This window comes from Argentina silus (assembly GCF_951799395.1).
Source record: "Argentina silus genome assembly, chromosome: X".
NCBI lineage: Eukaryota > Metazoa > Chordata > Actinopteri > Argentiniformes > Argentinidae > Argentina > Argentina silus.
This window is the reverse complement of record NC_139653.1, coordinates 39,182,519-39,199,209: the sequence shown is the minus strand read 5'-3', so window position 1 is coordinate 39,199,209 and position 16,691 is coordinate 39,182,519. Positions and strand designations below refer to the sequence as shown.

The 16,691-nt window shown below is 43.4% G+C and overlaps 1 protein-coding gene across 1 annotated transcript in view; it reads left to right on the top strand.

Moving 5' to 3' along the window:
* Positions 1-16,274, top strand: part of rin2a (Ras and Rab interactor 2a) — a 31,170-nt gene extending 14,896 nt beyond the window's left edge. The window contains exons 5-12 of the mRNA XM_083695575.1: positions 670-781; positions 3,610-3,682; positions 4,816-4,907; positions 7,701-9,269; positions 12,183-12,491; positions 12,624-12,755; positions 13,500-13,663; positions 13,841-16,274. Coding sequence (XP_083551701.1) covers positions 670-781; positions 3,610-3,682; positions 4,816-4,907; positions 7,701-9,269; positions 12,183-12,491; positions 12,624-12,755; positions 13,500-13,663; positions 13,841-14,395 — 3,006 coding nt within the window. The 3' untranslated portion in view covers positions 14,396-16,274. The remainder of the gene's footprint in view (positions 1-669; positions 782-3,609; positions 3,683-4,815; positions 4,908-7,700; positions 9,270-12,182; positions 12,492-12,623; positions 12,756-13,499; positions 13,664-13,840) is intronic.
* Positions 16,275-16,691: the final 417 nt, after the last annotated feature.

Below are 16,691 nucleotides of genomic sequence, written 5' to 3'. Positions count from 1 at the left end.
AGAGAAGGAGAGAGAGAAGGAGAGAGAGAGAGAGAGAAGGAGAGAGAGAGAGAGAAGGAGAGAGAGAGAGAGAGAGAGAAGGAGAGAGAGAGAGAGAGAAGGAGAGAGAGAGAAGGAGAGAAGGAGAGAGAGAGAGAGCATGCCCATGTGTGTCTCGGTCAATGAAATGCTACAAGAGGGGAAAATGACAATGCACATGCTCAACATATTGTTCTCCATTTAGGCAAAGCAATGGTCGTGGGGCCAGAGTTAAATGCCTGGAATTTACGTGGGTAAAGGTGGTTCGCCAACTTAACTAAAAGCTAATAGTACATAGAACGGCGTTTACTGCGTTGTGTAAAGAAAAGAAGAAAAAAACACCAGAATTTGTTGTGAAAAAACGGCACTGATGTCATGGAATAGATAATAGAAAAACAGAAAAGATTTGGAGGTGGATAAATGACTTGTTAGGGGTCATAACCTTTATAATATACATTGAGCCTCTCATTCATACAAAGACAAGTTACTGTCACAGTAGCTTATCAGCATTGCTGCGAAGTTGATACACAATTACTTCCTTGCAACCTCCCAACAATACTGTGATGACATAAACAACCTCACACAGAGAGGCATGAGACATTCTATTGAAGTGTCTGTGAACGTCAATGTCCCTTTTCCCTCTGTATGCAGACATTTGTGGTGAGGAAGTCAACTAATCTGCATAGGAAGGTGATCTCCCTGCGCATGGACCATGGTTCAGAGACGCCCGTCAAGGACTTTCCTGTGAAGGAGAGTCAATACAGTAAGCACATGAGCTTTTTATTCCAATCTATTATGGATTTTGTCACTTAGATGCATCCAGAATGTGAAAAACAACTGGAAGATTAACTTTTGCTGTGTAGGTACTGTAGGTCGTATATCTTAATGGGGGTTCACCTAAATTACAAAATCACATATTTGGTTCCTTACATTGAAGTGAGTCTATGGACAAGGAGAGACTTTAGTTCAACACTTTGGTTCTGTTTATCTGGGCACTGTCACTAATCGCTAATAGCATTTTTTTTTACCAAAAACAAATGGAAGTCAATGGACCCTAAATTAGCATGTTTGAAGTGAATGCCCAAAGCAGGAAGTGAATGCCCAAATCATCTCAAATTCTCTGAAAATAAAATTACTTCATTTAAATTACTTTGAGATGATTTTAGAAATGGCAACAATTATCTATAAATTGCAGTGTCCAGATTAACAGAACCAAAGTGTGGATTGAAGTTTATCCTTGTCCATAGACTCCGTTCAGGGTAAAGAACCAAATGTGTGATTTTATAATTTGGGTGAATTATCCCTTTAATAAGTTATACAGCTCTATAAATATTGTGTTTTTTCCCCCAGATCAACTTCGCAGCAATGCTGATAAGCTACTGTGACAGTAACTGTTAGTACGTGTAGTATGTGACGTCTCTGTACCTGAGTTGCAGCATTCCTCACCTCTCTCCTGTGGAAGTCAATGCCAGCAGGACTGACTGGGAGTTTCCCAATGCTTCCCTAATAAAACTATTTCTGTCTTCTGCGAGTAGTGTTCTCAAACAGCGACCCTTGTTCATGAAAATGACAAAAGAAGTCTTTCTGTAAACTCCCCTCTTGTTGCTCTGTTATGGGTGGCGGCTCAAAGTGAATTGTAAAATCAGATCAAGCTATTTGTTGGGTAAATTGGGCTAGACAATCTTGGGTTAAATGAGTAAAAGAGCTTGATACGTGTCAGGCCCTTCTGTAGCTTTTACTCTCTTCATATCTGTAGACTGTAATGGGCAAATGCTCAGCCATGCCAGCTTCCATAGAAAACAAGACTCACACAGGCTCTGCAATAAGCCTCCCTGAGCTAGATGGCACGCACTCAAATGGCTAGTCTGTCTCTGCCATAGCCAACTTGGTATGGTTTGGCAAGGAAACAGTGTAGTGTTGCGTGAGGAGTATGATGAAAGTGCCTGTAAGCTGATATGAAAGCAGTTTGTCTTTCCCCCCAGGTTTTAGGGGAGGGTATGTTGATCCGAGATATATGCCAATGGCTAAATGGATTTTTATGAATAGTCATGGGATAATTGGCTTCACAGGTGTTTCTGGTTCGTCGGGTGTGTTCTGTCACATCATTTGTGCAGGCATAAGAGAGCACTCAATGTCTAGTATTGATTCTAGGCTTTGAGTCTGTTATTGGTGTCTGTCAACATGAGGACCAAAGAGATGTCAATGAAAGTCAGGGAAGCCATTATGAGGCTGAAATATCAGAATACATGAATCAGAAACATAGCCAAAACCTTAAACCTACCAAAATCAACAGTTCTGAAGTGTACAGAGACACTTCCAAGTACAAGCAAATGCCTCCAAACTCATTGGACAGCGCTTCATCATAGAGCAGGACAATGATCCAAAACATACTGCCATAGAAACAGGGCCAAAACTATGGATTAAATTAAAATAATTTGCCATCAATTCACGCACAATACCCTAGAATGACAAAGCGAAAACAGGTTTTTAGACATTTCAGTAAATCTATTAAAATGAAATACAGAAATACCTTATGTACATAAGTATTCAGACCCTTTGCTATGACACTCTTAAAATAAGCTAAAATGCAAAAATGTCATCAACAAATCACTCAATAAGTTGAATTGAGTCCATCTTAATGCAAGGATGATAGTTCTTGTAATTTTGGAGTTAATATCTTTGTTTTTATAGGGTCTCTGATTTGCATAGGAATCAATTACACACTGTGTGGATCAGGTTGTCATTACAAACTGAGCAAATGAAGAGGAACAAAACTGCTCAGGAATGCGACCCTGAGGCCTGGGGAGACTTACAAAAATCTACAGAGTTGAACGGTGGTGAGGAGAAAAGCACAGTCGATGGGACAACATCATCTCAGTCACTCTACAAAATTGGTCTATAACCAAGTGGCCAAAAAGAATCCCTTAATTGAAAATAATCTCATATCCATAATTGTGTTTGCAACAATGAATTCAAGTGATATAGCCAAGAAAGTGGCTGGAAATGTGTTTATTTGGTTTTAATACAAAGCATTAAGTTCGGTGCAAATCCAGCACATGCAATGCAGTTTCCTCATTCATGTGAAGAATAGTGGTAGCTGCATCAAGTTATCCCTCCATCCCTCTCTCTCAAATCAAATATAATTTGTCTCTCTTCCCTACCTCTCTCCATTCATCTCTCTGTTCAGGATCTTGGTCACATTTAGCACATGGAGGGTTTGCTATTGCAGAGCTGTGGGGTAAAAGGCTGATTGTATAATAATGTTTTTGTTTTCCTGGCACTGTGTCTTCCTTAGCAGATGATCCATAAGTGAGGCACCAGATCTGTGCTGCAACACGTTGTGTCTGAACACGTTGGTCTCTGTGCTGTCTCATGAAACCATACTGGAGTGATTAGAAAACTCATTAACATGCAGAATGTTATTTTGTTTTTTGTATGTACGTGTATTTGTAAGTTGTTGGATCTAAACTGTAGTTCCCAACTGAAAACATCACTCCCTCTTTGAAATAGTTGGAATGTCTTGCGTCTGTGATGATTGTGGGAATAACGCTTTGCTCTTGATATAAAATGTGAGAACTTGTCCGTTCATAGCATTCTCCTTGGAGGGATCAGGCCTCAGCTTTGCAGATCTGTTCCGCTTGGTGGCTTTCTGCTGCATCAGCAGGTAAGACTGACACACACACACACACACACACACACACACAAAAGCATGTCCTTTGTAAAAAAAAAAGACTAAAAAAAAGTTCTCATATCAGCTGTAATCACTCATGAAGCACCTGTTCCTTTGAAGAGAAACATGTGGAGGCCAGAGCTTTTAAAGGACAATATTTAAGTTTTGGACCTTATCATGGCATTTACTGGCCACTTCATCACTTCACGTCATTGAATGGCCATTGTTTAGGTTTTATTGACCAAAACAAAAATGCTATAAAAAGTGTAGTGCTATTATCCAGTATATTTGTCATTTTAATCTATGAGGGCCTAAGAAAAAAGTGTTTTTACTCTCAGTGTAGTGATGTGTGTGTTAATATTCATTTAAATGAGCCCCAACTATTGTAGTGTTTACTCAAAAGTTCATGTGTAGTCTTTAGTAAAAAAAAAAAAATTCCATTGTTTTGGTATGTAAACCAGAGGCCTTCTGCAGCTCTCTGCTCTAAGCCTATCTCTGGATAGGACTCTGGAGTTAGGCTTGATTGAAAGCATATTCCTGTCTGGCCAGGAACATGTCAAGGCCACAAATAAAAATAGAAAAAAAACAATTCATGGAAAGCAGGAAGTGTGTATGAGGAAGAAAACATTCCTTCAGCTGTCATGTATTCACTGATAGAGACATGAGCAAAACAACAAATAACTTACAGGGACTGATAAACATGACATTTGGAGCATATTTGAAACCATTTAAAGCAGCATGTTTGTCTCGTTAAACATAATACCTAGATCCATAAGTAAATAAAAGAAGATGAATAACTCTGAAATATAATTGTTCAAATCCTAAACATGATGATACTTTGTCACTGCTTTGAAGTAGACAATATAGACCTAAAAGGAAAAAAAACGGCCTCTCAGACACTAGGAGGGGTGCTAAGCCTCCTGCCTGCTTGCTGTGGTTGAATCCTCACGCTTTGCCAAACCTACACACCCTTTACTAAGCCGTACTACAATATAATGCAGTGAGTCCCACCAGAGACAGGAATTCAATCAATCCCTCTTTCCCTCACTCTCACTTTTCTCACTTTCCCACTCCGGCTCTCTCTCTCTTACACACACATGCACTTTCTCTCTCTCCTTCTCTCTCAGGGATGTCTTGCCGTTCACCCTGAAGCTCCCAGAAGCCATCTCTGCAGCCAAGACCCCAACAGATCTGGAAGAGGTGGCCAAGCTAGGGATAGGTAAGTGTATGAGTGTATGTCTGAAAAAAAGTGGAGGGAATAAGTGGGCAGGTGGGTGCCTTACATTGGCACTTTCCTGAGCATTCTGCATCAACCAGGGCAAAATAGTCCAGTAACTTTGCATAGTGATGTTAACCACACTCACAGCCTGACCCAGCTGACAGAATTCCATGAGTCACCCCTAGGAACAGTGCATCTCCCAGTCCCAGATCAGGGGCATAGAATCAGGCATGCACTAGGGCCTCTGGAGCTTTCAAGTAATGGGGTCTTAATGGGGTCTTTACGCTGTGACTCAACCATGAACTACTCTCTTGCAATGTGCTGTCTTTGCCAAAGTCACTCTGACTGACTGCCTCTGAAAGAGCTATGTATTCAAAAGTCTTTGTGACACACTGGTTTGATAACATCCTTCCTTTGGTGCGGTATTGAGTGATCTCCTCACACACAACAGGCCCGCTGTTTGGCTTTCTCCTCTATGGAACGTGAGGAGACTGTAGGCAGACTTAGACAATGCTGGGGTTTGTGTGTGGAGGTAGATGCACGTCAGTGAAGGTTCAGATAGATCTAAAGCTAGCTCTGACGTTTGTATGGACGACACTTGCGGAGGGTGTGCGTGTTTGTGCATGTTTGTGTGGGTGTGTGTGTGTGTGGGTGTGTGCGCGCTAGTTCTGACGTATGGATGGTGTAACCTTACCTGTGCACCTGTGACGTGGGTCTGATTAAAATACAGTGACAATATGTCTGTCTAAATACATAGAAGAACATGGGACTTTTTCTCTTTATGGGTCTATCAATCTGTTTGTCTGCTTGTCTGTCTGTCTCTCTCTCTCTCTCTCTCTCTCTCTCTCTCTCTCTCTCTCTCTCTCTCTCTCTCTCTCTCTCTGTCTCTCTCTCTGTCTTGAAACGGTGAAGAAGGCAAATGCCGGAACGTGTTCCTTTTACCACTACTGAAAGTAATTTTACATTTTCATTAAATGTCCTTGCAACCCTGCACCCTAAAGATGTGAGTTTAATGAGTTGAACACACTATTCTCCCTCTCTATTGCCCAGCTATCCATCTATTCATCTTTCTATGTTCACTTCAATACAGGTTTCTCTCTCACACGTTGCCCTCAGCTTACTGTTGATTCCCAGTGATCAACTGTAACAGTTTTACAGGCTGACCTCACCCCTCCCTGTGCCCTCAGGTTTCTCATAGGAGTTTTGAGTGTTGCAATCTGTTTAACCCTCGCCTCTCTATATCAAGTGGATGTCATGTCAATGAAGTCAACTTGTAGTATACATTTAGGGCGTGAATGATTCAAAGATGCATTTCACTATAAAAATCCCTTATGCCCTTATGCCTTATTAAATTAGTTGTACTTTATCAATTATGACATTTAAAATCAAATCATTCTGAGTCAATATATACATATTTCACAATCTCAACACACTCTCAAGTAAAATAACCAGTTCACCAATATAAAATAGACACCAAAGGTTTTAGAGAAACAGCTCAAATATAGAGCAGTTAACAAGGAAAATGAAAAACAACATATTTTATTGATAACATTTTCTCAGAAATGACGTCAGTGACGACATACTAGAGGTATTTTGTTGACAAAGAAATTGTGAAAATGTCACTGATCTGAAAAGGAGAAGAGCTGGCAAGTTCAGTGAATAATAAAAAAGAAAAAAATAAGACTGGAGGAGGAGTATGGTAGGAAAAACTGAAGTAGCTGGTTGGTTGGCAGTCAAGCGAGAGACACACAAGGAGGAGGGAATGCTGTGTTGACAGTCTGCCCACACACATTAGCATGTTTGAGTCAACAGAGCAGTGTGTCTGTGTGTGAGAGATCGAGAGAGACAGACGATACTCAAGCTTCAGTGTGAATAGAGGCAGCAGTGTGCTCTAGACTTCTCTCGTGCTGGCTAAACTACACTGAACTAAGTCTGAAGTCAGAGCTGGTCTCTGTTGTTCGAGCTGCTGGTCGATGTGAGTACAGTAAGTCAATGTTCCTCTCTCTCTCGTCTTACAATGTGCGACAGTTCGCTTGTGTCTCTAGTACGATCATGTGTCTGTAGTTGTACCGGGATTGTACTAGGATTTGTTTACTCCGTGTGGTGCAGCTGTGCTGTGCCACACTTTTCTTGAATGTGTCTTATAGCATAGGTTTGTTCTAGATACAGTATCACTGTCATTGCTAAGGCTGTTAAGTTAGTAGCTCTGGAGGCACCGACTACCACAGAGATAGAACAGTGTTCTACATCTATGGTGACCACTGTCTGGTGCTGCTCTTGGGAGAGGGGGGGGTTACATTAACTGGTATATTCATGTTAGTGTGCTGGTGTGTTTACTAGCAGCTTGATACTGTGATAGTGTACGGTAGAAGTATATTGGCTAGGTAGTGTTACCATCTTACTGCTGATACTGTGGTACAGTATGATGCACACAATAACCATGTTGCCGCTGTGTGTTACTATTTCATAAATAAAGTATAAGGAGGAAAAAAATAAATAATGATATATGAATAATGAATAATGATAATGAAATAAAAGATTATATTGTTGAATGGATTACGACTAACTGACTCACTTGCAATGGGTAGGCTGTAGTGGTATTGTGAGTTAGAATAATGTGTTTAAAATGTTGTAAAGTTGCTTTATTTTGTATGATTACTCTATTTGGCATATTAGACTGGTCCTTGCAGTGCTGCTGTTGTTTCTGTGTGTTGGCAAATTGTTAGCATATTATTAGTGTAACGTTGTTGTTGTTGGGTCTGATCCTCATGCTCTGTCTCCTCTGCCCCACAGTCTTTTGGGACTCTGAGCTGTGCCGCAAGAGGAAGAGTTCTGTCTCCTGGTTGTCTGGGGTGACCTCTCAAGACAGCGTGCCCGGCGAAAGGCAAAGATCTGTTTCTACAGACACCATCTCCGATAGCGACAACAGACCTCGCCTCCACACCCGCAGCCCTTCCCAGCTGGAGTGTTGCCAATCCAGCGGGGCTCTCTGCTTCATCAACCCCCTCTTCCTGAAGGTGCACCACCCCGAGGGGGGCAGCAGTTTACCCCCCACCCCCTCCAGCCAGGACACGCTAGCTACACCCGTCAACAACAACAGCACCCTTGACAACAACGGAGCTCAATACTCTAGCAACATCCCCCAGAGACGTAGTGACAGCCCTCAGTGCAATAGTGACAGCCCCCTGAGTCAGGATAACAGCCATAGAAACGTTGAGAGGGTGAGCTGGGCCAATAGCGTGTCACGTTCTCCACCCCCTCGACCCCCTCCTCCCCGCTGCATCCCCCGTCGTCCAGCCCCCCCTCGCCGACAGTGCAGCATGCCCGAGAAAATATCCTGGATCAATCCCCCCAAAGACAAGGGGGGAGAGAGGGAGAAGGGCAGTAGCCTTCTTTCCCGCCTGGGCTCCTCTCTTAGCATTAGCCCCTCTTCCTCCCCTCCCAAAAGGCTCAGCATCAGTGTTCCCATTTCCATCCCTCGTCCCTCTCTCCCTCTGTCCCTCTCCCTGTCCTCCTCCCCCTGTAGGGCCAAGCCCACACCGTCACCAGGCCAGGTCGACACAGACTGTCACTTAGCTCTGGAAGACCAGACCATTGAGAAAGCTGTGTCTCTTAGCCTGGCTAAGCTGTCCCTCCGCAATGCCATCTACAACCCTGATGACGGAGACAGAAACAACCCCCCCATCCAAGACCCAGCTCCCCCTCATCATGGAGAGGAGGGAGAAGGAGGAAGAGGAGGAGGAAGAGGAGAGTGTGTCCAACGCCTGAGCGACATGAGCCTCTCCACTGACTCCTCAGACTCGCTTGACTTCTCCCACGCCTTCTTCTTCCCCCCACCTTTAGAACCCAGCCCCCCTGCTGACACCAACACCCTAACCCTCCCTCCTCTCACGCACCCCTACAGCAGTATGGAGGATGACGATGACGATGATGAAGATGAGCCAGACTACGGAGTGAGCCTGGAGAGTGACCAGGACCAGGACCAGGACTTGAACATGGCCCCTCCCGGGCTGCGCTCCAAACGGCGAGCCAGCGCAGGGGCCCTGGTCATCCAACGAGCCCTCAGGGGCCACCTGCGGAAGATGAGCGGGGTGTTCAACTCGCTCCTCACCCCGGAAAAGCGAGCCATCCGGAAGGTGATAGAGCTTTCCCGGGATAAAGGCTCATATTTTGGCACCCTGGTGCAGGACTACCTGAGCTACCTTCAGGAGGGAGGGGGAACCCAGGCCTGGCAGAGTCACGCATCGGGACTGGAGTTGCTGCAGACCCTACGCCAGTTCATAACCCAGATGAAGAGCTACCTGCACCAGAGTTCCGAGCTGGAGCCTCCCATCAAGTCACTCATACCAGAAGACCAGATCGGTGAGTGTGAGTGTGAGTGTGTGTGTGTGTGTGTGTGTGTGTGTGTGTGTGTGTGTGTATGTGTGTGTATGTGTGTGTGTGTGTGTGTGTGTGTGTGTGTTGTGGGGGTATGGTATGGGATTAATGGGAATTAATATGGAGTGGAAGTGTGTGTTAGAGAGATTTTCTGTCCATTCTGCAGTTTCAGTTCAGTATTTCCTGCACAAAACATTTGACCGTGTGCAACTTGACTCAGAATGAGAGCAGTTGTGTGTGTATCTCTGTGTGTGAGTAGGCTGTTAAAGATTACATATAGTATGCATGCCAATAGACTCAAGAGGAGGGGGATACTTAGCCCATTGACTCACAGGGAAGTTGAGTGGGGTGGTCTAGATTGTTGTGATAGTTTTGGCCCCCTTTGCCAAGCACACATGCATGCGTGCACACACACACACAAACACTGTACACACTGTACACACACTGTACACACACAGCACCTGCCAAAGGGAGGGGTTCACATAGGTAGGCCAATATATTCATGTGTGGGAATTGGACTTGGAACTGACTCAAATGTAAACAGTAGAAACAAAACCTGTTTCAGTGAGAGCGGATGTTTCTGTGAAGACAATATAGACAATATAGCATAGTGTTGAAGCAGAAAATTACTAGAAGAAAAGTATCTTTGATCTTACACAACACAATAATCCCCTTTACCCCAATACCAGTAACAGAGGAGATGGTTCTTGTTACAACATATGTGTTGAATTGTTTTTAGCCCAATAATCATTCCTGATTCACTTCCAATCCAGTGGTGTGTAATATATTGTTGTTTTTGTCTTTGGAATTTCTCTGAATGAATTGTCCCTCCAGATGTGCCTTTGTGGCTATTTACCAAGTGGGCCAACCTCTCCCCCACTCTAAGATCTCTCTGTCTCTCTCTCTCTCTCTCTCTCTCTCTCTCTCTCTCTCTCTCTCTCTCTCTCTCTCTGTCTCTCGCTTTTCTATCTTTCTTTTCTTTTTCTCCACTCAAAAGGATGTTACAGAGGATGAGAGGAAGAGTGAGAGCTAGTCTATCATAACAAGGGTCTCAGGTATGGGATAAGGGCTGCGTTGCTCTAGAGTTAGCTTCGGACACAGAGCACTCACAAGGAAGTAAACTAGCAATGAGAACCAACATGTTCTAAAAGTCAAAAATGCAATTCTGATAAATGTAACAGTTGGAACATAAACACATGCAACAGGCTGATGTGTAGATGCAACACCTTTGGAATTTCCGAAATCCACAGGAGATAAAACATTGACAGTGACTGGTTACAGCTCACGTTAAGTTGCCTTTACTCTTCCTTGCCTTTACTCTTACAGGCCTATTTTCTCTCTCTCTGTCTTCCTATTTGTGTATTCTACTCAGGTCCATGTAGGATCCCTGGGGGAGGATGTTTTGATTGAGATGAGGGGACTGGGAGGATGTTTTGGCCAGGGGATGTTTACTTGAAACAGAAGTGACCCTCTTAGACAGAAAGTGTGGCGTGCGTGCGTGCGTGCATGCGTGACCTTGACTGATAACTCCCTTCTGAGTTGGCTGCTCTCTACAATCCAGACGTGTATACACATTTTCATTCATATACTGTCAGTGTTTAAAGTAACAAGAGTACACACTACAGTTACAGTTTAACAAGAGCAGTAGTACAGGATTGCATGCCAGCACCCAATTGTTGTATGTTGTTACATTCCACAGTGCTGTGAAGTACACTAGCTGGAGGCACAGTGCCATGTGCAAAAACATCGTCCATGGGTGTTTGTGTGTGTGTGTGTGAGACCATCTCCATTGGAAACACATGGAGCAAGCCCCAACTGCAGGCTTGAGGTCTTAGAATGCTGGCGCTGCATTCTGGCTTTCAAACTCAGACAGTGCTATCCACTTCACATACTGTTTTTCAGGTGGTGGCAGAGTTGATGTACTTGTGTGTGTGAGTCAAGACCAGATCTCTGTGTGTGTGTGTGTGTGTGTGTGTGTGTGTGTGTGTGTGTGTGTGTGTGTGTGTGTGTGTGTGTGTGTGTGTGTGTGTGTGTGTGTGTGTGTGTGTGTGTGTGTGTGTGTGTGTGTGTGTGTGCGTAGTTCGTATGCATATGCGTGTGTTCTGGACAAGTCTTATTGCCTGTTAAGAGTCGCAGAGCTGGTTAAACCTGCTGACTTTATTTTGAACCTACCAAAAGAGAAACCATCAATTTAGTCAACCATGGTGCATCAGTTTGATATGTCTTAACTGTGTAAAAAGTGTGTAACTTGATTCTGATCTTGACTGTCGGGTGAAAATCTTAATCTTAATTTGTGTAGCAGAATTAGATTATTAGTGAAGAGAAGTATGAGTGATTTTAAGAGAGGGAGTGAGAGTGAGAACAGAATGGGGGGGGTTAGGGTTAAATTCACATGAAGAGGATGTCAGGTTTTGGATGACGATGTCTGCAGATGTCTTCAGCCAAAACCTGCTGACTTAGCCCCATTCTGCAGTGCAGTCAGCACACGCACAGGCAAACACACACAAACACACACACTCTTTGGGACTTATTCAGCACTGTGGTTTTGACTCCCTCCCTGTATCCATCCTGTTAGTATAATGATATCATGGTTCTTAAGAGTCAGGGGCTTTGAGCAGATTTAGTAAAAAGCTGAGATCTACAGAATGTCTTGATGGCATGATAAGGACTGCATCAAAGTCCCACTGCCCCTAGGAACCTAGTAAGACATTGATAATATATTCATATTGTTGGGCCAGCCATATTATATGGAATGAATGATTATGTATGAATAACAATAGTGATAATAATCATTACTCCCTCACATGTTAAGCCCTTCATGATATTAATCCCAACACCACAAACAGACAATTTGGTGGATTTACTCTGCAAGTGACTGTCTCTCTCGCAACCATACAGATCAGGTCCTGGAGAAGGCCATGCATAAGTGTGTTCTGAAGCCCCTCAAAGGCGTGGTGGGGACAGCCCTCCAGGAGTTCCAGGTACGCAGTGGGGCATGGCAGGAGCTAAAGGAGAACCTCTCATTGGCCAAGGCCCGGCAGCCGCAGGAAATGGGTGTGGCCGACGCCCTCCCCCCAGACCCGGTTGCCATAGAGAAGATCCGGCACAAGTTCCACACCATGTGTAAACTGTACTCCCCTGAGAAGAAGGTGACACTGCTGCTGCGTGTCTGTAAACTCATCTACACAATCATGGAGGACAACTCAGGTACACATATACACACACACACACACACACACACACACTGTATATACACACAAACACACATTTACAAACACACACACACACACACGTGTGAGCATACACCATCTAATATGTGTGTATTTGTGTGTTTCTCAGGTCGTCTGTACGGTGCTGATGACTTCCTCCCCATGCTGACCTATGTGTTAGCCCAATGTGACATGCCTCAGCTAGACAATGAGATACTTTACATGATGGAGCTCCTGGACCCCTCTCTGCTTCACGGAGAAGGTACAGTACAGAACCTGTCTGCTCTAGCTCAAGGCCGGGGATCACTAACCCTGGGCTGCTTTCAGAATGAAGGAACAGTGTTGTTCAGCTTGTGCTCACAACGTAGCAATGTAACATTGTAACAACATAACAACTAGTCAACTTAATGTGCACCTGGTTTTGGGGGTCTTTCACAACCTAACCTGAACTGTGCTTTTTTCAGTGAGCAATAGGCCCTTTCTCAGCTGTTAGAAACTCGATCCCTCACGTCTTCTACTCTCTTCCTTCTCAAAAAGCATTGGAGGAGAATATCTAAGGGGAGGAACCTAGATCGTCTCTTCCAATGGGTTTTGAGTAGCAAGAATGTGGAGGATGGAGGAGGGGACACAAGAGTTGCTAACAATTGAGCAATGTTATATAACAGCTGGTGCCATATGTGCTACTGGGCCAGTCCAACTTGCTTTTAGAGAGCTATGCCATGGACAAATCAATGGCACCAAAACAATTTTATTGTTTTTTGTTTTTTTATTGGAGAGCTACAGGGGTGTGCAGGCATAGGTTCTAACCTAGCACTCCCGAAAAGTGACTTTTCTGTGATCACTTTAGAATATAACTTGTGTGAGTTTAAGTCAGTGTGTTGGTGGTCTCCTATACATCAAACTTGTCTTTTTCTACCCTAAACCCAGGAAGTAATGGATGCTTGAAATATCATTGTGAGATTTTAGAGTGGTGTTCAACCGCTCTCTCTCTTTTGTTTTATTTTAGGCGGTTACTACCTGACCAGTGCGTATGGAGCCATGTCCCTGATCAGGAACTTTCAGGAGGAACAGGCCGCTCGTGTGCTCAGCTCAGAGACACGCAACACACTCCACCAGTGGCACCGCCGGCGCACAACCCAGCGAACAGCGCCCTCCGTGGATGACTTCCAGGTAACACAACTGTGCATATGTTTTTTGATGACGTTTCACTTGGTTGGTGCAAGGTTCTTGCAACTGCGCAGTGGGGGCAGCCCTCCCTGTGTGAAACACAGTGATGTGATAACTGTAAGTGGTTTGAGTTAAAAGTGACTGGTGACTGTACTGTATGTATTTATCTATTCTCATCAGAACTACCTGCGTGTGGCACTCCAGGAGTTGGACAGTGGCTGCACGGCCAAAACCCTGCTGGTTCGCCCCTACGCCACCACCGAGGAAGTCTGCCAGATCTGCGCCCATAAGTTCAAAGTTCACGACCCGCAGAACTATGCTCTCTTCCTGCTCACTGAGGGCTCCAGCCAGCAGCTAGCCCCTGACACCTACCCCCAGAAGATCAAGGCCGAGCTGCACAGCCGACCAGAGGCTTCACCCTTCCACTTCGTATTCCGCCGCTTGGTTAACTCCAACACCAAGCCTGTCACCCCTCTTGACCCCCAGCCTAACCTTAATGACCTCACCATGACCTATGACGCCCCACCTAACCTCAGTGATGTCACCATGACCTCCGACTCTCAGCCTAACCTCAGCGAAATCATGTCATCCTCTCCTGACCCCAAGCCTGACCTCAATTACCTCACCTTGACCCCCCCTTCTGACCCCCAGTCCAATATTAACCTGGGTCTCAGTTCCAGTCTCACCCTTAGTCTCCCCCCGAACGAGCACAATGGCAGCTCCATATCCTTCTGAGTCTGTAGGGGTAGAGGAGAGTGGAAACCCTTTCTTGACTCAGCCTTGTTGTCTTAACTGGACATAACTGGCCTAAAGTGTGCTTAACTAGACTAGGTGAAGCTGAGCTTTGCTTAGCAGAGCTTAACTTCCTTTTTGGGTTATTCTTCTGTCTTGAAGGGCGTCCTCTTAGCGGAAATATCTGTCTGAGGACAGGGGGAGAAGTGCTTTTTTACCACAGCTCTATTTGTGGACATTTGGGACATGGCACGCAAGGAGCACTCATGAGGGTGAACACAGCTCAAAGCATAAACACAAACAGGACTGCATCAACCTTTGATACAGACTTTGAAATGGCCAGTCTATGTGTTGTTACAGACAGACAGACAGACAGACAGACTATTGTCTATTGTCTGAAAGCCAGGAAGGATTCAGAGTCAGTTTTGATGTTTTTACACCTAGTGGTTAAGCGATGGGTACATAGAGGGAAAGCTGATCTAGGATCTGTCCCTGGGGGTAACTTATTTGTCTTTGTCCCTTGCAGTGATGTACCCTTTCTGTTAAATAACTTTCTCAGGCAGAAAAGGACCAATGAATCTGTTTAATGCATATACAGCAAATCCTTTATGTGGGTGATACTATACTTTTTTACTTGTTGCAGTTGCTGGTAAACTGAATAATTAAATGTCTTGTCTTTTTATGGAGTAGCATAATATTATTGCATGTTTATTTGTAAAATGTCAGAAGCAGGCATGTCTGCCAGTGATGAAAAAAAAATTAACTACATTTATGGTCTTGTGATTATCCAGGAGATATGATAGATACAGGCTAATACTATACATCCTTCATAGTTTCAAAGTGTATTTTTAGTTAATAGAGGACTCCTCCCATAATGATTGTGTGGTCGTTAGGGATGATTGACAGGACTAAGGCTTGGTCCACGGTGCCAGCCTAGAATATCTGACAAGGTCATGAAATATTGTACTACTGACAATATTAATATTAAGTTGGCGTATGAAATTACAAATGTGTGTTGTGTTGACTCTCAAGCTGGTCTGAGGTTATACACACTCACACATCAACTCTTGGAAATTTTGAGTGTTAATTTTTTCAGCTCTAGTGGTGTTGCGTATGGGAATGAGGGGAAAAAAGGATGGAAAGAGAGAACAGATGGAATGTGAAGGGAATAGAGAAATGAGAGGCAAGATAGGTATTTGACAGTTTGTTTTGAATCATGTATTGGACCAGGAGAATTTATTGTTGTGATTAGAGAATCACTGTTACAAACACTACCTAAAAACAGATGGTATTCTAGCAATAGATCAGTAATTTGATGTGTACATTATTAAATGTAGACTTGGGCAATGCTGGTATTGTAGAAAAGCAACAGAGAAGTGTAGGAGGAAATTGTGATGAAAAGTTTGTGAGTAGCCAGAGGGCAATTGTCAGGCAATTCAGTAGCATATTGTTAGAAACACTATGTAGCCTATAATTGTTAGTTATAATGTATTGAAATATATATTAAAATATTTGGGGACTTAGTAATTTTTTAAGATTCTATCTTGTTTAGAACCAATGTGTACTGTTATATAATTGCTACTCTAACAAGATGTAATTATGCAAAATTAGTATTTATATGTATCTGTGCAGGGATTTTTCACAGATGGTATTTTTGCTGTGCATGTCAATTATATTCATATTGCAGTCAAGATCAACCAGATATGTATGTTCCTACTTCAGTGAATGATAATGTTCTTTGTACTCAATAAATATTGGTCATGAACATTACTTTCATTTGTATATTAGCTATGCTTGCTTCAGCAAGAACACTACTGTTCTCTTGCATACCCCTTTCTTTGTATATCTTTTCTTTCTGACAGTTTTTATTTGAACACATCTTATTTAGAGGAGTGCTCCCTCTAGTGTCTACATTCAGTAATTTCCTTGGTTTGATCAAGAAGTTCAATTTGAGAAGGCATGTGTGTGGGTCGAAATAGAGGTTTGATGTAGTTGTCATTAAGTAGCTATAGTATTAATGCGCGGAATGAATGGTTCAATTGCAGTGATCAATGTTAATTGACCACACTACATTCAATGTAGACAAAATGTGCACTTTTTCCCCACTGTGGTTTGAGCATCAAATTGACCAGATAAAACTTAAGGGCCCTTAGTGAAATGGGGCCTAATATGGTAATATATATTTTTTTTAATCAGTGTGATGAAGGAAATGTATGCCTAGGTCCTTTTCAAATGTAACTCCTTGGTTTGATTGAGTGTCAGTCAATTATAACTGGGCCTCAAGGTAGAGCTTGTTTAT